This window comes from Plectrocnemia conspersa, unplaced genomic scaffold, assembly GCF_051122295.1.
Source record: "Plectrocnemia conspersa isolate PC_06_02 unplaced genomic scaffold, ASM5112229v1 ptg000014l, whole genome shotgun sequence".
In the NCBI taxonomy this organism is placed as follows: domain Eukaryota; kingdom Metazoa; phylum Arthropoda; class Insecta; order Trichoptera; family Polycentropodidae; genus Plectrocnemia; species Plectrocnemia conspersa.
In genome coordinates, this window is record NW_028277178.1 from 15,844,474 (window position 1) to 15,869,395 (window position 24,922).

General features: G+C 29.9%; 1 protein-coding gene across 1 annotated transcript; it reads left to right on the forward strand.

Annotated features, from left to right (window-relative positions):
* Positions 1-18,838: 18,838 nt before the first annotated feature.
* On the forward strand, positions 18,839-24,580 carry LOC148226338 (facilitated trehalose transporter Tret1-like). Its single transcript, XM_088203631.1, has 3 exons — positions 18,839-18,971; positions 20,526-20,923; positions 23,501-24,580. Exons 1-3 carry the CDS (start codon positions 18,920-18,922, stop codon positions 24,437-24,439), a joined length of 1,389 nt encoding a protein of 462 aa, XP_088059757.1. The 5' UTR covers positions 18,839-18,919; the 3' UTR covers positions 24,440-24,580.
* The last annotated feature ends 342 nt before the right edge of the window (positions 24,581-24,922 follow it).

A 24,922-nucleotide genomic window follows, 5' to 3' on the forward strand; every position in this document is an offset into this window, starting at 1 on the left:
CTCCACGCGATATATCCAAATGCGTTTTTCAATATTTTCATCATGGGTTTAAAAAGTACAAGCACCAGATTGGATATTATTTTTGGTATGTTTTGTCAATAAATTTAATTGTTCTTTATACATACAATTATGTCTATAATAAAATTGAAAAAAAACATAAGCATCAATTTGCCTTTTATAGGATAAAGTATTGTTTACATTATCCTAACCAAAATAAAACTAAATAATAATACTTGTATTTTTGCATTTTAATTAACGATAAAAAATGTTTTAAATTCAATAATGAGTATCGACTCTTCGTTTCTCCGATTTGTCTCCGTAATATTTTTTTCTGTAATTGCTCCGCCACCAAAACGGAATTCTGAATACCCCAATGAATTATTAATTCCTTCGGGTGAATTTTTATCAAACCGCAATAATTGTAGTATTATTATTATTATTGTTGCTACATTAGCTCTCATAATACACAATATTACTTTTTGGTAATATGACATATTATAATGTATGTCGCTAAAAGCCAATCATACTATTTACTTTGCATTGTACACAAATTTGAATTCACCATTATATGTATACTTGTATGAACATTTGTGCTGGCAAATATGGAAAAACAAACACAGCCTCCACCCGCAGCGGTTTATACAACTGTTTAAATGATTCCGGTCTTATAATTTTAGATATATTTGCTACCGCACATTTAGCACACACACGTGTGTGTATCTACATATTCGTGAAATTCAATCTAATCATTTAGTTTAAAATTTTAACAAATCAATTTTTATTTGCTACCCATTAGCATATAAATGTCAATGCCAAACTACATATATATATACCTGCTTAAGTATGAATGCGAGCCATAGATAATATTTCCGTAGATTACAATGGAACTGAATTTCTGAAAAAAATAATTGGATGGTTCTAGTGAGCTAAAAAAATATTTTCAATTGACGACAATAATTACGCAAATAAATTAAATAATATCGGATCCAAATTAATAATAAGCAGATGTATGTCTAAATGTCGTGTATTGTAATAGTTATAAAATAAAATATATATCTAGACCAATAAAACAACCTTTAATTCGAACGTCGACGTCAATACGTGATTCAATTGGTTCGGAACCAATTGAAAACTGGCCTTTCGTGGCCCTTCGATGTTTTATTAGTGCCAAATTAATTGGATAAATCAAGGACCGCTCTTATCGTCTACTCCGTTTAGTATCAATTTATAAGCAGTATTTTTTATTGCATTTTTATATCAATATTAAATTTAATTTACCTTCAGATCAATCTATAGTTTTAATTGATAGTAAACATTTTGTAAAACGGTGCGACGGAATTGCGATTATTTGAACACTGCAAATAAACCGATCCTAGGTCTGTGCTTCAAAGCCCAAAACAAACATTAGTTCAACATTGAAATAACCAGTTGTAAACCAAATAATTAAATGAAATCCAGGGCTGGGTTGATCAGCACCATGTCAATACCAAATAAAACCAACGTCGCCTCTGTTTAACATTATACACCTATATAGCGACTCGGTTAAAGAAGATAAAAAGATTAAATAATTTATTTAATTAAAAGCTTCGAGATTCATTAACACGTATCTATTGTATTTCTTTGACCAAAGAGTTCATAGTACTCTCTCTATATTTAAAGATTTGTACTAAACAGTATGAATCATATGTTATGGAAAGTCTTGACTATTCTAAATGGTGTACATTTAAAAACATACACTTTAAAGTACCCTTTGATTAAAATTCACTCTTTTTGAAATTCTTTGAACGTTACGTAAGCAAACACATTTATTTATTTAATGTATGCTTTCGAGCTATTTATTAAAGCGTTTACATACAGTACTAACGATTCACAAACAAAAACAGAGCAAAGTATTTTAATGAATCGTAATTACTTGACATATGTTAGGTGTCTATATTTTTAACTCTTAAGAATATTTAAATATAGGATCATCATCGTATAGTAATTGAAGCTAGAGTTTATTTTTTAGAAAAACATTGATAGATTTTATCTATTGACATACAAAACAGCTTTACGCCAATTATTTGTAGTACAGCAAAAAACTACATTTAAAAATATTTACAATAATAATATCATTGGCTAGAACAGTGGTCGGCAAAGTGCGGCTTCGGAGCCGCATGCGGCTCTTTGGCTCCTTGAGTGCGGCTCTGGCACAAATATCCACGGGCCCGGGCACTAATTTTGGTCGAGTGTCCTTTCCATGCAACGTTGAATGTGTGCGTGAGCGTTGACGTAGTACCTGTTTCGTCCGGTAGGGGCGCAGCGCAGCGTAGTAGCATGACAGCTATCAATCTGCGCATTTGGCGGTTATAGACGGGGCCAAAAGTATGACCGGCGTCAGAAAAGGGTTTATTGCCATTTTGAAAGAATAAATGAATTACGAGATATTGGTTTATCATTGCATTATTCACCAAGAAGCGCTTTGTGCGCAGACATTACCGGAAGAAATTAGTAAAGTTATGGGATTAGTGATCACGATCATCAACTCCATTGTAGCTAAAGCTCTTATTCATCGTCAATTCAAAGAATTTTTAGTTGAAATGGAAAGTGAGTACGCTGATCTTCTGCTTCATAACAAGATTTAATGGTTATTAAGACGGAACGTTTTAAAACATTTCGCGTCCCTATTGCCAGAAATTGAAGCATTTCTCCTTGAGAAGGGTGCTCACTATAAAGAACTTACAGACAATCAGTGAATCCAAAACTTTCATTTCATGGTAGACGTTACGTCTCATCTAAATCAGCTTAACCGTAAACTACAAAGGAAAGGAAACACAATTTTTTCGATGTTAGAATAAGTAATTTCATTCGAAAACAAATTATCCCTTTTTGCTCAAGATTTTGAAAGACCAACCTTGTTTCACTTTCCGAGCCTGCTGAAGCATCGCCAAGAAAATAATTTCTCTATTGACAAACACCATTTCAAAACAATAATTTTAAATATGAGGGAAGCATTTCTCAGCAGGTTTCATTCGTCAAAAATCCTCTTAATGCTACAATAACTGAGTTGAAATTATCTCCTTTTGGCATTGACATTGGTAACTTTGAAATACAATTGCAAGATTTAAAAAACAAGGAAATATGGAGCTCCAAATTTCAACGTTTCTATATTGATTTGGAAATATGGAGAAGAACGAATGTGATCTTAGTTCACAACATAAGTGGTCTGCTTTGAAAGACCTGGAGAATGAAGACATGATCATTTTCAACGTCTGGAATAGTATTCCTGACTCTTACGATCAGCTGAAAAACTTGCGTTTGCTGTTCTCTCCCTTTTTAGTTCTACATATTCATGCGAATAATCCTTTTCAAGCATAAACTTTATCAAGAGTAAACTGAGAAGTCGTCTTATTGACGAGAGTCTGGAATCATGCCTAAAATTAAAAACAACAACATATAAACCTGACTTACTAAAACTTTCCAAGGAGATGCAAAGACATTGTTCGCATTAAGTGTTTGTCAGTCATTGCCATGATTTAAATTTATGGATACCATACTTTCATATATTTTTTTATCAACGAATAAATCTTTATTAAGTGTGAAATCAAGTTTTATTCAGTGTACCCGTAATTTAATGAAGGTCTAAAATTATATTAAAGGTTTACTAAATTAAAAAACAGATTTGGCTCTCAGAATTATTTTGAATCGTTGTAATGTACATATTTGGCTCTTCGGCCATTAAGTTTGCCGACCACTGGGCTAGAACATTGGGAATAGAGTACTCCTTTGGGCGTTACTTTTTCAAGTTCTACTAAATTTAAAAACAATTGAGAATTTTCAGCTTCCTAATGATGAAATGATTAATTGTCTTTTGCTACTTTATATGCAGTTCAAATTTTTTTGCGGTTTTTGGTGATCAATTTTTGTGTATATTTGTCAGAATATATCTCAAATTGCTTCCTTCTTAGTAAAGTTGTATTCCCATCTTCGTCTCAATTCCAAGAGTTTCAACTTTTCTTCAATGAATACATACACCCAAATTTGATTTTATAAACACAGAGCCATTTATTTTTCAATCAAAAAACATTTTTTTGATCATAGGTCCAGTAGTCCAGTCAATTATTTGTAGTTTAGCTTTGCTTCTCAGAATCAGTCTCAAATAAATTAACAAGCGTAGTTATTTTCGTGTGCTCGTCGTTATACTTTTAAAACTTGAAAAATCCGTCAAAAAAAGCAGTGACTATATTTATATAATTTGTAATAAATGTATAAACATTTATTACAAATATTTCGAAAATGAATTGTCTGATTTTTGCGCATAATGGTTTTTAACTTTCTTGCTTATCTGTATCAGGTGAACTTTATTGGTATTAAATTTTAAAATAAAATATATTAAAGTTCAATCGTCTATACATATATGCCCAAAAATATAATATATTAAATATTAATCATTTATAACGATAGTAATAATGGTACATATATTAACTTAAAATACCTAGGTTTATTTTCGTTAAATTTAATTTGCTTCTGCAAAGATATTGCTTCATAATTTCACTTTCAAAATAAACCATTTAACGTTAAATAACGTTATGTAATATATTCATTGAAATTTTAATTGGTCTCTCGCTTAAATTGTAGCTTTTAACGATTCATTGTTTCAAGCTTCTAATAAATGAAATACTAAATTATTTTTTTAACGCAATAGTGTCTTTAAAATTGTATATATATATTATATTATATGTGTCTTTAAAAACATTAATGTTTATATATATTTTTATATTATTTCATCGTTAAATTTCAGTTATATTTGTATTTAAGACGCACTTGAAATAATTTCCCATTTAGAACATATTGTAAGATTTTCGAGCGACCGTCATAAGGTACGTGTCGCCACAATGGCCAAGGGATTGTTATTGAAGCAAATTGGTTTTCACAGGCTGGGGACAAAAGATGTCGCGAGATTGGAAGACGGTCACTTTTAAAATTATGCCCTGGCCCAAAGAAAGCCAATGTTATCGAAAACCATTTATCTTGGAACAAAAGATCTATTCTGAACCTTCGGTAGTTTTTCATTATGTTGCTAAAACTTCATGGACCGCTAGCGTATAGTTTATATTAAAATTTCTCGCTTTAATATCTGAAGCCTACGCCGCGTTTATTGTACAAGGAAAATGATTTCTATAAACTCACATTACCCAATATAATGTGTAAATATTTAATAATCGTTTGTATTAAATGCACAAGAGAAACACAACCCCTAATTAATATTAAACGACTCCAAACAGCGCATTGTTTGTAAAAGTTGCTTTAACGATAAGCAAATATTTATAAATTAATTAAAGGGCATAATAAACAACGTTCGCTGAATAAATTTTCGTAGGCCGTAAGTCAGGTTGTATTTATTGCGCCACAATTAAGCACAGGTGGCGCAATTCAAATTAATTCTTATAAATGTCCGCAGTATATGTTTGCGTGTATGTGTGCTTTTTGAAGGTATAAAGAGAATTTCGAGCAATTCCCGACCCATTTAACAACCCTTCACGGGTTACAGTTTCATTGTTGGCAAATTTTGTACATAGGTACCTATCGCAATAACCATTGGAGCAAATGCGAGCAAATGGGGCATTGATTACTTCTTATCCCCTAAACGTAAACTGACGAGCTGCTTATGATACTATAATAAACGTAAAACATGTATTATATCACCATTAGATTAACGATTAAAAGTAGAAATTCCATAACGCATATATTAAAGATTAAATTTCTAATCTAACTAAGCCCTCAGGGAATGTAAACCAAAAATAAATTTATAAATTATTTTTTACTTTTATGGTTTTATAAAAATTTTCATTGACAATGTTTAGTGCAAATTTATAAGTTTATATTCACGAGAGTTTGCACATTGATGATTCGTTATGTCATATTTTACTAACATTTTTCATAATCGTGTTTTCTTTTTAAAACGGGATCGTAGGGATTTGAAAAAGCTTTAATAATAAAGCACCTCACGCATTTCTTTTTCCCAACTGTGGGACTAGACGTCCCATGAGACATGCTTTCAAAAAGGTTGTTGTAAAGAGTAAAATATACAACCTATCGTGACACACGCGACAATGCCATACTTTGAATTTCTTATTCGCGTATTTTTCAGCAACGCTTTAATATTCAACAGTGTTACTTTTTCATACTGTAACATACGTATGAAAACGAGCTTTATTCATTAATCGTTTTGTGCGCATGTTACTAATGTTAAACACATATATGTGTATATATCGAGTGAAATAAATTGCAATAACTTTGCGATCGACTCTGAAAAAATAAAACTTTCTTCATATTTTAGCTTCTTTATTCTTTTTTTGTTCAGCGCTCTCTGGTTAGTTTGCATTTCTTGTGGGATTCACCCGAAATTTTAAGGCTTCTCCGCGGGGGTGCCATTAACATAAATTATAAACGCAAAGGTGCCAGGTGGCTCCAAATCGCCTCCCTTATTTATGAATCCAAAAGCCCTTCACGCAGATATCAGCAGGCCGAGAGCGGAAAGTCACACCGGGCGGGCTATCTCCAATTCTCGGTTTTCCCCTGGCGAAACGCTCAACCCCCTCAGGAAAATATTCGTTGGAAAGATAAGCGTGTTTGGGTCTTGTAATTACTAATAATGTACACATAACCGACTATTGGCGACGTTATAATTATTATCCCTCTCTTTATATCGCCATTTGCATTTGAGTTTTCCCTATATTCAAATATAATAACGATAAGGGATAACACTGATTATTACATCCTATATAATATACATTAGTATACTATATTCAACTTAGTTACTTTATATACACATACATCATGTCAAAAGTTTTTAGATATGTTTGATTAACTTTATAAAGTACTTTCCTTTAACCTATATACGGAGTTTCATACCAATAGATTGTTTTTTTAAATGTAATTTATTAGAGAAGCATGTTTTTTTAATATTTGAAAGAGTAATAAAATTCATTTCTAAATTGTATCTTTGAAATTATACAGACTTTTTTATCATACGACATTGCAATACTAAAGTACTGATTCAAAAACATTTGTATTTAACTGAAACAGTGACAACTATAGACATATTATTGAAAAGTTTATTTCTAAAATTAAAAAAAATAGATAGCATCTCTAAATAAGAATTGCATCAGAAAATCACTAATATGTCTGTAAACAAAGAATTTTATTTACTAACAAATAATGTAAAAAACTTTGTGGCTTAAATATTTCTATAATATTTAATTTTTTAAATATGCTTGGATTTCTTATAATGAAATAAAATCTGTAACATAATAACGATACAAAACCAAACATATGATTTTATCTCTGAACTTAAGTTTAAGTGGTATTAGTGGTTTATTGCACAATTCGTTTTCGTTCTTCGTTTACAGTAACGTAATTCAGTGTGAGTTCATTATACACATAACATATAATGTAAATGTTACAATAACCTTAAAAATAATGACAAAATTGCTTCTTATATTATTACCCAATTACATTATACGATATCTAGAATTAGATCTTGAGACAAATTGATCTTATTATGCTAGAGTAAATAATAACTTTATTGTTTCAGACTAGACTGTTAAAAACGTAACCCCATAGACATTATTCAGCGCAATTTTAAAAGCTTGCTGCCAATTGCTTACCTTATTTTACTACACTTACACATCCATATCATAAAAAACTGTAGTCAATTAATAGACATTAATTTTAGATTTTTTATCATTTACAATTGTGCTTAAACATTTTTTATTATTAAAATACAGTTTACATTTGCCTTACAAAATTTTCAATATGACCTTTGGAATGTGCTTATCTTACAAATTTCCTTTATTCAAGCGTGAACATATTTTGTTGGTGGAATATATTGTACAAGCGATGCAATTGGCCAACCAATTTACTGCATTTTTGCGATTCGCCTGAGACGTCTCGAATAAAAAAAGTAATATAAAAGATCTGACACTTGTCAAAATCACAGACGATCTTAAAATTCAAGACAAATGGGTCTGAGATAATCACACGCATCAAGAGCAGACGAGTGCAATCAAGACGGCAGACAATTAGAAACACGATAGACCTCAGCTGATCATCCTGAGGACGTCACTCCTCCATCAGCGCTCTAAAACATAACTGAATAAACTTTTATCAGCCTTTCAGTGTCTATGTTGGCTTCAAAGGCACACCCATTTGGCCTCAAAATCCAAAAATTTCATTAGTAAATAACTTAAAGAGCTTATGGTACAGTTTGGACCCTTGAGAAACTCCCGAAGGTTACGACGGGGCTATGATCATGACATACATTTTTAACTGCACGACATTCTTTAGTTGAGTAGTTGTCACACACTCAATTATTAAGAAGATAGGGTCCAAAAAATACGCCTTTTTCTACTCTTTATCGATGACAGCTCATTTCGAAAGTATTATATTTATTTTCTAGCGGTAGTGTAAAGATAAATAAAATGTACTTAAATGTATATATACTTTTTTATTTGTGCGATTAAAATGTTCAAACACGTGAGTCGTATTTTGCTGAAGAGTAAATAATCGTGTACTATATTTTTCTCAATTAATCAAATGTGTTGAAAAATAAATCAAAAATTAGCTTGATTTGGGTTTTTTTCCTTGTCTTCATTTCACAATGTAACTAGGTTGTCAATATAAACAAATTCGATGCTTATTTTCAAGCACTACACAAAGAACTTAAGAGTATGTAGTATGTATCTGAAATTCTCAATTTATTTTTTAAGCTATTTTTAACGATAGATCTAATAAAAATCGAGTCTCGAATCGACGACTGTATTGATTAAGCGTTAACTCGACACTGAACTTTAGTCGAATCCCCTCTAACAGAATACAGCAATTAAACGTGATTTTTTTTATATATAAAGCATGAAAAAATTCTTTCATTTGCGAGGTAATTCATTTAAGCGAAAATGCTAGTTTTTGAATTTAATCTAAAAACCTCGTAAATTAAGTATATATTACAGATCGAATCTAAATTTATTCACGCTCTAATTAGTACGCATAAATATTTTATATTTTTTCCATTAAAACTTCCAGCCCGATTTAATATTTTTGTATTAACGTCAAAATTTACTTTTCGTTTATGATATAACTCGTTATAATTTTCTACGGAAAACTTTGGTCATCTCCGAGTTTATTTCGGGTTTATCCCGATAACGGCGCAGTTTGTTGATTTTGAATTAATTTTAACACCTTGAATAAACACAGAGTTCACGTTACTTTGAGATTAAATAGAGTGGAGTCGAACAAAACCACGATCGAATTTCAGTCAAATCGTGCGAAACGAATCTGGCCCATGAAAAATTTCGCCCTTATAGCGAGAAGGGTAAAGTCAAAGCAAGAAGGTAATTTTCATTAACTTTTACTGGCTGACGCGGGGCGCATTGCAATTAAATAGCAAACCTACGCATGTTATATATAATACATATATATATATGTTTGTGTATATAGCATTTTTGCGAGGGTATAACACACATGTTTTTATTTGCTCTCGTAATGATGTCGTATCACGTGTGTGTACATCGTTTGCAATGGGAGAAAAAATGGTGTTCTGTAATTCGTAATAAAAGCAAACTTTTCTTAAAGTCGACGCTATTGCAATTTATAATATTGTGAAAATAAATATTAACAAATAAATAAAATCGTAAATATGTCTGTATAAATAATATATAATAATGGTACATACGTATTTAATTTAAAAATTGAATAGGAGCTTAAATATGTGATAAAGCGATGTGACATCTATTACATCCTGAATTACATTTGAATGTCCTCTTAATGTTATTTATAAGTCGAAGTCCAGTCAAATCCTAAAATATATTTGGTGTCCTGATAGACCGGACTTTAGCAGAACTTTTCATTTTCATATATACAATGGAATGAAATGTATTTTTAGAGACTTGCGTAATTGATAGATTGAACGTAGATAGTTATCACGAATACTCTATTAATAAGCCTATTATGCTTTCGTATCTTGGGTACGTTAGAAATCGTGAAAATATTTAATCTAAGAGAGTTTGTCTAAGGCAGATCTGCCCCTCCCTAGCGTCGACATCAAACAACTTCCGCCGTGGATAATGTCATTGTTTTTCCTTCGGCGCTGACATGTTACATTTGATGCCCATTGTTGAACGAGCGATAAAGATGACAAAGCTGTCCTTATTAAACGAGTGAGCCACCGGGAAATTCTATCTTCGCCGAGAGGAGAATGACGGGGGTCCTGTCACGTACAGCCGCCCATCTTCATATCTCGCCGCATCGCAAATAGAATTTTCCCTTCCCTCGTTTCGTTTTTTCCTCGTTTCAGATATTTAATTCGGTCGATTGTGAAGCGACGGAACGCACGAAGTGGCGTTTTGGATTAAGGGCAACCAAAGCTCGGTCAGAAACTTAAAGCTCAAGAACCGTTCGGGTGGCGATTGTTGTTTTTATTTTAAGCGTTAAAAATAGGTGTTGAGATAAATCATGCCCCATTTAAGTCATTAATTTCTTTCAAATAATAAATAAAAATAGCATATACGAACTAAATACTGATATGTAATAATGAACTGTTCATACTTTAGTAATCTATAAGTAGCATTTAAAAGTCGACAAAATTAGTTTGAAAAAATATGTATTTTTTACTGTTGGATATTATAGCCCATTTTAGTTAAATATATCAATTAACTTTATAAACCCTCTGTCTTTCACCAAAACGGTGACAAAAACTTTCGATGTGGGAATTGAAGTAAATGTCGTAATATATCCTTGAAAAAAATCATTTTTGTTTATGTATTTTGAAAAAGCAATTAGCAAAGTTGGTTGTGGGTTTTTTCTAAAAAATATTATACATAGGTTGCCTGGAAGATTTATTTTTATTATTCCCGAGTTTTTAAGCGATCGTAGACTGATCGAAAGACAGAAGACTCTAAATTGCAATAATACCGGAATTTTAAATACCGGTATTACTTGTATTTACATTATTATTTTAAAAATATTTTCCATTCAATCATGGTCGAAAGCTTATGCTGTAATATACAGTTAAATGTTAATACAGACTTGCGAATTTTGCAAAAAAATTCATGGATTCAAGACTCAGAACATTTTCTATAAAGATATTGATGAATATATTGTAATTAATATATCTTTTAGAAATATTACAAACAAGCAGGTCAAATTTAAAATGAACGGATTTGAAAAAAAAAATTGTATATTACGATCTCGTCCTCTTTTGCTAGCGTTATAGCCATGACCCATGGTTGTCGCCATCCAGCTCCTTAATTGTACTGGTCAGTTTAATGTCAGCTACGAGGAGCTGGTCCGTATAATTTTATTTTATTTCTTTGTGCTTTTTTTCCTTTCTTGCTGTGTTTTATTGTTTTAAATATTATTTTTAATTTAACTAGTATTATATTTTCTGTATATTGTAATAATACAATGTATTGTTTTTTGATCATGATGACGCATTGAAGCACGTGCTAAGTCACGATGTTCTTAATTTATTTTAAATAAATAAACATCAGCAATAATACGACTAAAAAATGTAGAAATTGTTTCGCTAAATCCTTTATAGTCCAACTAAAATGTTGCCACAAAGTAATTTTACGTTAAATTAAAACTGATTTTAGCAATATTCATTTTATTATTTTCAATTAGCTAATTTTTATTTTGTATCAATAACGATTAAAAATATATTGGCATTTAAATATGATACATTTTCGTTTTTTGGTACATAATGTGCAAACGTCTTTATTTTAATTCATTGATTTAAATTTCAAGTATTTAATTAATGAATCAAATTTATGTCAAGGTAATAATCATGAAATGCCTTTTGATTGAAGTGAATGAAGCATTGAGTCTTAAAAATTAATTAATTGCCATTTATGAAGCGTAATAAAATAATTTATAAGTGAGGCAAAATCTTTTAGGTTTAATAAACATATTTATGTACAATATATCTCGCTTACTAAATTGACTAAAAAAAATGATTCGTTGTATTTTGTTTATATTACTTTATTACAATTCCTTACAAATTGTTTTAGTATTACTATAATTAATTAAATTGCTACAAAAAACGGTATACTTTGTTACAATTGTATTATAAATAAAATCTCTATATTAGAAAATCCTAATAAAATATCCATTTTAGTACATGAAAATTATAATTAAAAATATGTATTATGTTTAACAATACGTATATAATCTGTAATATCGTAATATAATTTATATTAAGTACGCGAGGCATGAAAATTTAATTCTCTGATTGTCCCAATGAAAAGAAACACAATTATGTACTGAAAAAAAGTCTGATATTTATTAAAAATTATTTTAATTTACTTCAATTTAACTAATATACCTCCGAAACTGAGATTTTATATTATAATGAATTATAAGCTCTTGTTTGATGTACTCATTCTAAAAGAGCTGAAAAATATAGCATTCTTACCATAAATTTGTTCTGCTATTTAATATTATAAATACTGTTTTTATTAACTTATAAGAAAATATTTTTATTTATTTATTATTGTAAATCTTCTGTAGCAACGTGACAGGCGTTAATTAGCTTAACGACTTACAACTATGTAAACACAATCAATTACAATGTAAGTAGTGAAGCGCTAAACTGAAATCAAAGTATGTTAATCAGTGACATATATTGCATTAATTATAAACTAGTATTAAAGCCCTCAATTAATTTATGTCACTATGCACGAACTAGCTTGATTTTATTTTATTAATGATGATATGAAAATCTTAAAAAAAACTAATCTGTGATGATTGATCGGAATTATAATTATATTTCGATCTCCCTGACAAGATTGATTGAAAAACACCTCAGGTGTTTGAGGTATTAATAATTGACTTACAATAAAATATGGTATTTTTAATTCAGGAAATTATTTAACTGCTTTTACCTATAATTATTTTGTTGTACCTTTAGAATTAACTACAGTTTTCTAAGCAACAATAAAATGTATTTTAAAGATGGAATACTTAAAACAACACATCCATCTGTTTTGATGTGTTTTTAACATCCCTACAATTTAACTTTATATTTTGCTACAAATTATAGACAGTCCAATTAACGATTATGGCAGTTTTTGCTTTAAAGTATTTTTACAACGTTCTAAAAGTTTTTCTTAAGCATCCGCAGAGGACAAAATAAACTGCTATCAATTTTTTACCCTTTTCACGTTCGAGAATTGTTTGTATTTAAGAAAGTTTTTACTTTATAAAACAAAAAAGGTGTTAATTCAAATTAATAATCTCAGTAATTAGGTGTTTCATAATCAATTATTATTTAATATTAATTCAGAAAAAGAACCACTAAACTATTATTATACATGTTATACTCTATATTTGTATTATAAATCATTACGACTTACCCAATGCGTCATGATGTATATTATATAAACAATAATAAACATTAAAAAAACAGTATTGATGCAACAGATGAGCACCATCCGTTAGAAATAAATATGGATTCATATGGGATTCGCACCCAAGTCTTTCAGGTGTTTTGAATTTACGACTGTTTTATCGCAATGCTACATATTAAAACGTCTGCAACAGATTATGTTGAAATCTCTGCTAATTTAATAGTGAATTTCTGTTCCATGCCGTTTGACATAAACGTTATGTATGCGCTAGATTACAGCGTAGAAACTTACTGATGTTTGCTAATCTCATGACCATCTTCTATTAAACTATGATGTATTCTATGCTAGCTTACTTTTAATCTAATTTCACGTGACTTCATTGCTGCAACGACAGTACGAAAACTAAATTATTTAAACTCCCCTATACCGTTTCTGTATCTGCATAATATACGTATGATGTAGGTATAGAAACTCATAGTTTTTAATTTTTCTTTATCTTATCAATCAACTAATATTTCGCAAGTGAAATCTAATTAAAAATTTCGTATTTCAATCATTAAATTTGTATTTCAAGTTAATTATATTGTCGGAAAATTTTATCCTGCATAAAAGGTAACTTTACTTTGAAGTCCGGAAATAACCCGTTAAAACCACTCTTCCAACCACCCATTATGAACCTTTAATTTTACCATAACTTTTTTGTTAAAGCCTTTCAACTTGAGCGTTTTTGAATTTTACGTTATAATAAATTTACTTTATTTTTACTTAACTAACTATATTGCTATTTTTAACATACGTGCTTATAAACAACATACACGTCTCTGTCTTTTATTTACAATAATATATTTATATTTACGTGCCGATTACAATTATTACCTAAATGTTTAAAAATAAGGTAAATTTATTATTACATTTGTTCACAGTACAATATAATGTAATATGCAATAAAATTTAGTCTCAGTTTAAGTCACAGGGACTCGAATTTAAAATATAGGTTTAGAGGCTCAAGATGTGTGTCGGTGAAATATAAATGATAATACGCATTTCTATACTCATCTTATTCATTTTACTCAATTTAAATATAAATTTAGGTAAACGTACTGAAAAAACATATTTGATTCTATAATTCAATACGTTTGACGTCATTCAGAGTTTTTATAAAAGTGACAACGCATTTTATCAAACATCAAAAAATATTTTTTTACGCTGAAGCGGAATCAATTTAGCATCTGCCAAAACATAATATCGTATGATTGAATTGCTGGTGTCATTTGCGAAATTTCAATACATAAATTTTATATAGATTAGCCACATTTTCGCGCGAAAAGCGCGTCGTTATGCGAAACGACATTATGCGAACAATGCGATATCAAAAGGATAACGGTTGCTTTGCGGTAAACGGCTTACTTGGGCCATTAATTTTCGCCATAAACGAAAATCTGCATTGTATAGCTTATTTATTGTCGCGGTGCTCTCGTGCTGTGTTGAAATGTAAATTTTTATTTTTCCTACTTTGTGTATGAACAAAATAATTATGCGCAAATGAAACGACTCCGGAGACAACCGTAATATGTTGTCGGAAAAATATGATTACATGATAGCACCAGTAATCATCGTAATATTATTATAGCTTATGCTTGCGAACATTTTATTACATATTCTGCTGGGACACTTTTTATTACCCTGAATTTTGATTTTAGCAATATTAAATTGCTCTACAAACATTTTAATATACATTTACAGTATCCCAAATATTTCATCAACATATTTTTATGATTTTATTTAAGGTAAAATATATAATATATAAAAGGTTGGAGTAGACTGCATACAAATTTATAATTGTCACGAAGTGTCGTGACGTGAAATATTGTTCAAATACATTTTTTCATCTTACTGAGATAATATTCTGACTTATTGAAAACTATTTCTCATAACTAATTTAATATTTAAGTGAGTTTTTTTATGAATGAATAAATTATATATCTTGAATTATTCTCCACAGATGAAGAATTTAACAATGCCTAATGTATCGTATACAATTCTACATATTATAATATTTATTTATACCTACCAATAGTGATGCTTAAAAGTGGTTTATTGCATTCTCTTCTTCTAGTGCTTCTCCGCTGCCCATTTGATATAATTTGTTTTCAATTTTGAGAAACTATGGTTTGTAGTATTATATTATGTATCTACATATCCAAAAATGTAGAAGGGACCTACGAATAGATATAGATTTAAAATTACCATTTAGAATATTCAGATCGCACAGGAACCAAAACAAATCGTCGCGTCGTTTTAGTGAATAGAGCTCCTCGACTTTTATCAAATACGTAAAATAGAAAAGATATGGATTTTCTGGGGTAAAATTTGTATAAAATTATTATCTGGAATTAGAAGTTATATATTACAGTGTATTAAAATACACCATCGAGGTATTATAAATTCTTAAAAATAATTCACAATCGAAAATATGTTTATAAAATTAAAGTTTTTTTTAATATTTTTTACAACATTCTTTACAATCATTTTTTTCTAAGGCATCAAGAAGTTACGTTGTCAATAGTGTGAAAATTTGATTAAAAACTGATTTATTCACACAAAAAATATAACCTCCTAAAATGTACATACATACATATGTATATAGACTGGTATCCAAAATTTTTCTGTTCCTCAAATACAATTAAATAATAGTAAATGAGTTTCAATATTGTTAACGTGACTAGTTCGAAGGGCTTAATCCTCTTCAACCATCTTTTAAAGTTGTCCACATTGAGGAGTTTGCCTGACTCGGTGTTGACGTGCTGTTAGAGCCTCGTTTCAAGTTTAGCAGATATGACGTATGACTCACAATGTATGAGCATTCACAATGATTTGTAACACTGTATTTTGATTTTTTTAATCATTTTAACGTGGCACTGTTTGGCACATCTCCAAAGTTGTATACGGTAGACCCAAACTGGTTTTAGGATTTTATTGTACAGTAGACCCCCCCAATAACACAGTAAATTGGAGACGTGCTATTTGGGTGCGTGTACTTGGGGTACTATACAATATTTTTCAATACGTACGTACTCAGGGTCGTTGTTATTATTTGTGTAGCTTTAGCGAATCGCAAATGAGTTTGACGGCGGATCAAATGCATTGCTTCTTGGACACACCCATGAAATGGGTTTACGCCATAAAAGTAAAATGGCCTAGATTGCCACTCTGGCGATCGTTCAAAAGTGGTTGAAGAACAATAGTCTTATGCGCTAGGTAGAACGCTTTGTCTATCGAGCATAGCGTAGTTTTTCAGTATTTATGGGTGCTTGAGACATATGTGTTAATATAGCTAGTCCGTGAAATACAATATAAACAATTGATAACGCAATTGCTTAGTCCCGAGATCTCTTTCATTGTAAAGCTTACTTTCAAGACATGTTAGTTTGTCTTTACATTTGTTCGAAATAGTCGTTAGAATGATATCTACAACAATTATACAGGTAGTTGAAACCCCTATAAAGAAATATAAGAAATCGTCAGATCGCCCAGAATTTCACAATAGCTACGAAGACTTTTGAGAAAGCTAACAATTACCACAGAAACTTTACAAACCCTTTTCTTTGTAAACTTTAAAACTCTTCTACTAAAAAATCCAATAATATCCTCGATTCGAATAAATATTCTTTGTAATTATTGCAACTTTAAAACCTTGAAACTAGCTTTCATTATAGAGGGTTATTTTAGAGTTAAATCTAAAAATTGATGCAATTGCCTCACATTTTTGTCTTATCTTCAATTCGTTTAAACTTATTAGAATGACTACTATATAAGATATGCTACTACGTCCCTTCATCAATCACTCGACGAAGGGCAATCGCTCATTAGCAATCGAATACGAATCACTACCGAACTCTCAAACCAATGGATCACCACTCGCATGACGAAGGTTCTTAGACTTACTGGCTTTCGTTGTTAGAGTTTTTATATTTTTGCGTGCGATTTTATTATTAAAAAAGCGATCTTTCTCTGAGCTGTGTATTTGTTCTAATATTTTTTTATTGCCCTAAGTTCAATTAATGTTACATCGGTAAAATCAACTTCACAGATAAAATTTGTTTGACTGCAATGTTAGATATCTTGGAATTATTATTTTTCGCATGTAAAATTTATATCAGTTCATCAATGAATATTTTTTTTATCTGAAAAATCCACGATCTAAATTTGAAGTTTAGCTTTTAGTGACAATTATCAAATTATCTTGAAACCATTTTTATATTCTCTATTTTGAATATATGAGAAAAGGTTTAGATAATTTTAAATAAAATATATTTTAATTTTAGCTCTTTTTTCACCTTCTGTAAATATGTACACTAAAATTATTTTGATTTAATTAAAATTATAAGTTTTAATCCGTCTGATATTTCAGAATATCACTTTTTCAAAATCTTTGGACCATTTAAATTAAAATAATAAATAAAAGATTAATTAAATATGTCTCAGGTATTAAGTTTATTTATCATAACTAAGACTTACTCTTAAATTCAACACACAAAGTTCGTGGACGTTTTTAATGTATTGGGATAAGTAACTTAAACTTTTTTCTATATTTGCAAGATACGCAAAATAATTTTACGAAGAAATCTAGTGTATTCACACCAGATTAAAAACCCTAAAATACTGCTCAGAATGTACACAAATTCTTGTATGAAAACAGATTTTAAATTAATAAGTAACGAGAGTAGTGCTTTAGAAGGAAAACATTTAAAAAATCAATTGATATGCTTTTCAAGGAACCTGAAGAAATAATATCAAATCTATTTTGTATTTTTTTATGTAACCATTACAAAAACAGTTTTTAATATATTATTCGATGCTCTTGATTAAACCATGTTCAATAGCTAGTAAAAAAATATTTTTCATTTTAGAATAAATGTTTATATCTAGATTAAAAATCTATGCGTAAATAACAAGAAGTTTGTGATTAAAAATGATGAAAATTACAAATATAATATAAATATTTATTCAATTAAATTTTATTTACTGTTTTTTTTATTAATTTATCAATTTTTAAATAATATTTGCAGATAATATATTAACCAATATGTTTAGGCACACTTACATTACCCTTGAATAGATAGATACATGAATGAGCCAAATCACAGATACAGAAAAAAATGATTGCCAAGTAATATACGATATGTAATATTATAGAACTTTATAATTATGTAACGTACATATTGTACATATTTTTTTTTAAATATTTTCTTTAATTAGTACATATTATTATATAATATTAAAATTAAAATTTGAGCAACGCACCAAAAACTACAACAATAATCTGTATAAAAAAATAATTACAACGATTCACATATCAGCAATTCTTAACTGTTAAACGCTCGCGTTATATCCGTTTTAGTGTTTATCTATTATTTTAATAATATAAAAAATATATAGTGTACAATATATTCCTGCGAAATGACAAACCTCGCAGTTCGCTGACGAGTCTGGTGTGATCAGCATGAGAACAAGAAGCTGTGTCTGAATTTGGAATGACCCTGACCACCAGGTCCTGTCTTAGACAGTACACAGCTGCCATCAGCGGTATGAAATAGCATTAATGAACAGTAATAATCTACTAAAATCTTCTCAAAAATCTCATTTGTTTACATCAAATGCAATGGTTGTTTTGCCGTATCAAGTTATTTCTGGCGACAGTGGCCAATGCCAACGCGTGCTTGCCAAACGATCGAATAACAGTTACAAAATAAATTAAAATATTGTTATATATTCCTATGTATGCAATAATAATTACTAATATTAATTGACATTTTTAGGCAAATATTATTCACAAATGTGTGTTGCAAAATCAAAAATACAACATTAAATTTATTATGTAACAATAAAATTCACATTTGTATAATAGTATGTGTGATAAATATTAAACTGAAAATTATCACCAAAACCGGACGTTCCACCTACTATAAATTCAAATACATAATACATATTATGAAGATAAGATTCAGTGATAGAATCATAAAAAGTTTGGGTTCAGGCCCAAAACGAAATATACTAGCTTACCTTTTGAATTTATATTATTTTCATATACTCTAATATGTTGGTAAAATAAGTAAATAACTTATAATTCGGGTGCAATTTATGAATTAAATAGTTAATAACTTTTTTAAATATTTTGACAATTAATTACTCATTTATTTATAGTATCTATCTACTATACATAAATAGTATTATTGTATTATATTAAAAATATTTATTTAAAATTGCAGAGAACATTTATTTTAAAATTAACTATGAAATAAGTTAGTGCGATAGTTGTTTCACTTCTCAGAAGGCAAAAATTAATGTCAAAAGCAATAAAATCGTGTCGGCGCCGTCGCCGTCGCAGTGGGAACGCTCGGTTACGAGCGTTCCCACTGCGACGAGTATATTCGAATATTTCAAATATTTTTCCTTCTTTGTATAAATTACACTCCACTTTTAAACCACAAATATATAATAGCCCAATTAGTATGTAATAATCTGTTACGAATGATTTAATTTTATACACTTATTAATAATTATGTAGTGAATTAATTAATGTAAATAGATATTTATTTAAAAATTTAGCTTTTGTATAAATCGCCTATTTTATTTTTTTTTATTTTCTTACAATTTTATTTTTTACACCTTTTATAAGTAATATACTGAAAATCTTTTAAATTTTTAAATTTTAAATTTAAAATAATGTATAAAATTGAGTGTTTTATAACAGAATATTAATCACAATGACTCATTTAGTTAAGCATTATTAATTATATAACAATATATGTATCTACATTACAACGCTACATCTAAAACAATTTTCACAAAGATTAGATAGCTTGTTATATTTAAATTGTAACTATGTTTTTTGTACTATGTATACACTCACATATCATATGGCAATATAGTGTTATAAAAAAAACATTTGCTCCAATTGATTCTAATTATTTTTCGATCGGAGTTTTTATCCTTTTCTTTATTGGTCTAAAGCACACTCGAGACAATTCCATTAAGTTGGGTAAAACCCAGAAAATAATCTTGTTAATCCAATTACCTAGGATAGCCATAACACCGATAAAATAATAATTTAATATTCTTTTTTTTCTTATTTTTCAGCAACGATAATATCAGCGGCCGCAGGGTCGACCGTAGGCTGGACCTCGCCGACTCTGCCCTTCCTGCTGAAGCCAAACTCTCACATACGCATAACACCAGACGAATCTTCATGGATCGCTTCCTTAATGATTTTGACCTCGGCACTAAGCCCCCTGCCTACCGCTTACTTAGCGGACCGCATCGGCAGAAAGCGAACTTTATTGATTGCCGCCTTTCCTTACGTACTGGGTTGGCTGAACATTATGCTAGCCGAGTCCGTGTTAGCGCTATACACAGGAAGGATGGTATTGGGAATAGGTTATGGGATTGCATACACCACAGCCCCCATGTACTTAGGCGAGATTGCTTCGAACGAAGTTCGCGGCTCTATGACCACTTTGATCACCGTGATGTCAAAGGTGAGCGAACGATTTATATGCTTCACTTGTTGGGTTGGTGCGAAATCAATTTCTTGGAAGCTTATAAATCAAAATGTAAACATTTTCACCTATGTTATATTATTTAACTACAAATAAAGGTTACACTAAAAATATAATTAAATAATAAAATATAAAATAATAATTTTATGATTAATACTCTTGTACTGACCTAGCTGTCAATAAACTCAATAAATCTGAGTTCCAATAAACTCTCGTGAAAAATCGTTAATTTTGGAAAGCCCAACAATTAGTAAATTCTTAGGACCCAACAGTAGATATTTTCATGACTCTTTTAACAGGTCTTGCTTAACTAATTTCGACGCAACAAAAAATGGTCCCTACAATGGGGTTTGTTAAAAATAATTTTCAAAAACGATATTGTAAATTAACCGCTGTAACATAACAAGCAGCGTGTGTATAACGATGCTTCAGACAGTTTAATTAACAAACTACTTCTGCAGCTTGAACCATTACTTAAGTTATATTTTATTATATTAATATCGTAACTTTTATATTGCTTAATTTGATTCTGATATAGAATTAAAACTTTAACCAATTTAACCAAAATCTGTACTTTAATCAATGCACTTTTACAGCTATTATAATTAAAGGTGCTCTCCCCTAGAAGCATGTTTTTTATATAATTAATTAATTTAATCTAACTTTAATCTTTAGCCAGATATGTATATTAAATAAACACAAAAGGCTTTAATATACTTAGCATGTTGAAGCTCGTTCTAACCTGTATAAAAACATAACATTTTGAAACTTACTTTTTACTTTTTTATGTTATGCTAATTAATATTATAGATTATTGTTATAAAATATAAAATTCTACCTTGTTGTGTTCACCTTCGATATTCTAAACTTAAACTAGTACAGATATTATTAAATATCGGAATAGGGAATATTATTTTCACAAATATAAACAATGCTTCAAAAAACAGCTTTAGAAAACAGTGTATTTTAATTGTAACTTTATTTGAGAAACTCTGCCTTAAAATTTTAATATTTTTCCTTAATTAAAAATCAGGGTATTTGACTGCGCAGTACATTTTTTTTATTATGTACTATTTATACCCTACTTTTTTTTAATTAAGTATCGATACTAATCTTAGAAATAAGTGCGATTTTTTTGTAATTTTATTTAACAAAACATAAGCATTTTTTTTCATTATGTACTTCTAACAATAAAGGGCTGAAGTCGGTTTGGCCACGCGGCGCGAAAATTTTATATAACCGCTTCTCTTATATTGGTCACATATAATATTATATAAAAAAATATACTTGTAGGGCAATATATCTTTTATAAATCTCTCTTTAAATAATTTCTTTCGGGTTTTAAGGCCGAAGAGGTGTTATTTTGCAACTAAATAGACACCGGAAAAGCTAGTAACAATTTATTTTATAAACATATATAAATTACTACATATATAAATATAGTAGCTTTAAAATACAACGTGATGGAAGTCAGAGAGTCTTTGTTGGCATGTTGAGTTGTATTATTGTCGGCTGTGATATTTGTGGAACAACTGGGATTTGTCGTAATATGTTCTCGCGATCTGCTGATATCTCTCGTGTCAATGCAGTGACCTGGCTAATCTCTGCTGTTGTTCCGTGGTGTCTCTCCGGTACCTCCCTTATGTGACTTAATTGTCACATATTGTATAATGCTAGTACGAAACAGTTCTGGCAATTCGCAAATGCGGATGTTTGCGGGCCAATTACATCACTTCTTAGACACACCCCCAAAATGATCTAGAATGAAATCTAGATGACCACTCAGTCGATCGATAACCAAAGAGTTAAAGAACAAAAGTAAATTTCGCAGGATATAATGTATTGTCTATCGCACATCCTTTCCAAACAAATGTTAGTTTTTTCGGTGATACTTATGGATTATTAATGTCTTAAAATGTACTACTCTATATTTGAACCGCTATATTTTTAATAAAAAATATGTACTAATATTATAGAATAGATCATGCAGGATTCTTACTATTTTATGAAAATACGAAAAACGGAAGTTCGAATTTTTAATTTGCTACTTCCCTGTGTCTCTTAACTCCCCTAGTGCTTAATCTGCCCTTTTGTACTTTACAAAAATAATATAGCAAAACATATTTTTTTTATCACTGAAAAGTATAAAATATTTCAATTTCACCGAAAACGGATTTTTGACTACTGATGTAGAAATTTAACGAGCAATAAATGAGATAAAATGTTTGCTCAATATATAACCGATTGCACTTTGAGGGGTTTAGAAGTTCTCATTGCACTCACTATTTACTTTCTTGGTACATTGGTGTACCCATAATCTAGGTGTAAGTATATCACATTCACATAGGTCCCTATATTTTATTATATATTGTTAAATCAATAGCTAAAATCGCGCAATGGGATGTTTTTACATTTTCTTTCTCATAAATATGAACGAATAACTCATGTTGAATGTTAAAAATGTAGTTTATTTATAAACAACATAAGCTTTTCGATTGTTTTGCACTAACCTTTAATAACCTATTTTTTATTAATTATTAAATTCAATCATTTCAGATCGGTATTTTGACGCAGTATTGTATAGGACCGTATACGTCTTACGTGACACTCATCGGCATAAACATATCCCTACCCATCATTTTCTTTTTGACGTTTATGCTAATGCCGGAAACACCTTATTACCATCTGAAGCGTTCACGTAAGAATGAAGCCGCACTATCGTTGAACTTCCTGAGAGGAGGCAAAAATAACGCGGACGAACTCGACCGCATGCAAAAGTTGGTTAGCGAAGAAATGGAACAGGAAGGTCGTTGGATAGATGTCGTCTCGATAAGAGGCAATCGCAAAGCTCTGCTTATAATCCTCGGAATATATACTACCCAACAGTTGTGCGGCAGCACCGCCATAATTTCTTACTGCCAACCCATTTTCGAAAAGACGGAAGGCGTCTTGAGAGCTGAGCAAGCTTGCATTGTTTTAGGAACCATACAACTACTGACTTCCACGATATCTTCGCTTCTCATCGACAGATTAGGTAGAAAACCTCTATTGATTATCTCAACGTTTGGCGTCGGGATATCAAACGCAGCCGTGGGCGGATATTTTTTATTGAAACACTTAAACAACGATCTTAGCAACTTCACTTGGTTGCCGTTGACTGCCATCGTAATCTTTATATGTTCATATAATATAGGATTGTCAAGCGTTCCGTTCGCAGTCACATCCGAAATGTTCCCTACAAACGTTAAATCGAAAGCAACGTGTATCATTCAAACTTACACAGCTATATTGACATTTGTCGTTACAAAAATGTTCCAAGTCGTATCAGATAATTTAGGCAATGAAGTTGTATTTTTTGCTTTTGCAGTGTTTTCTTTATTAGGTTTAATATTTATAGTGTTTTCAATGCCTGAAATGAAAGGACAATCATTTGAAAATATACAAAGAAGTTTAAATAATAACCGAACGGTCCATAAAGAAGATACGGAAGAATGATTTGTATGTGATATTATATTTTTTTCAAATTAATGTGATATTAAAGAATCAGTATTGTTTTGTAATAATTAAGTATGAATTGTAATAATTTTAAATAAATCATTGTAATATTGACGTAAAATATTAAATATGTGAAGTTTAATAATATTTTTATATTTTTGTTCAAGTAAATCGCAATATTGCTAGAGAAATGTAAAAAAATTCACGAAGAATCTCATCTATATTACACAACTAGTCAAAACTTTAACCATGCAACTTTATCAAAGTGGTGAGAATAAAAATGTAAAATATGTATTTTATTATATTGTATTTTAAAATATTATTTATTTATTTTTTAATATAATAATCAGATAAATAGGAATACGAAATAATGAATTTAATTACATTGTCTGTATAAAATTGAGAACATCCATTATTAAATATCAGATCGGTAGTATGTGTATTATTAAGACAATTTTGAATGTGATTGTAGGTGTAATTATT

Excerpts from the sequence above, each read along its gene's own strand:
- LOC148226338 (XM_088203631.1), top strand. The coding sequence starts at position 18,920 with ATGACCCTGACCACCAGGTCCTGTCTTAGACAGTACACAGCTGCCATC. Across the intron at positions 18,972-20,525 it reads GTACACAGCTGCCATCAGCG|CAACGATAATATCAGCGGCC; the intron begins GTATGAAATAGC and ends CTTATTTTTCAG. Across the intron at positions 20,924-23,500 it reads TGATCACCGTGATGTCAAAG|ATCGGTATTTTGACGCAGTA; the intron begins GTGAGCGAACGA and ends CAATCATTTCAG.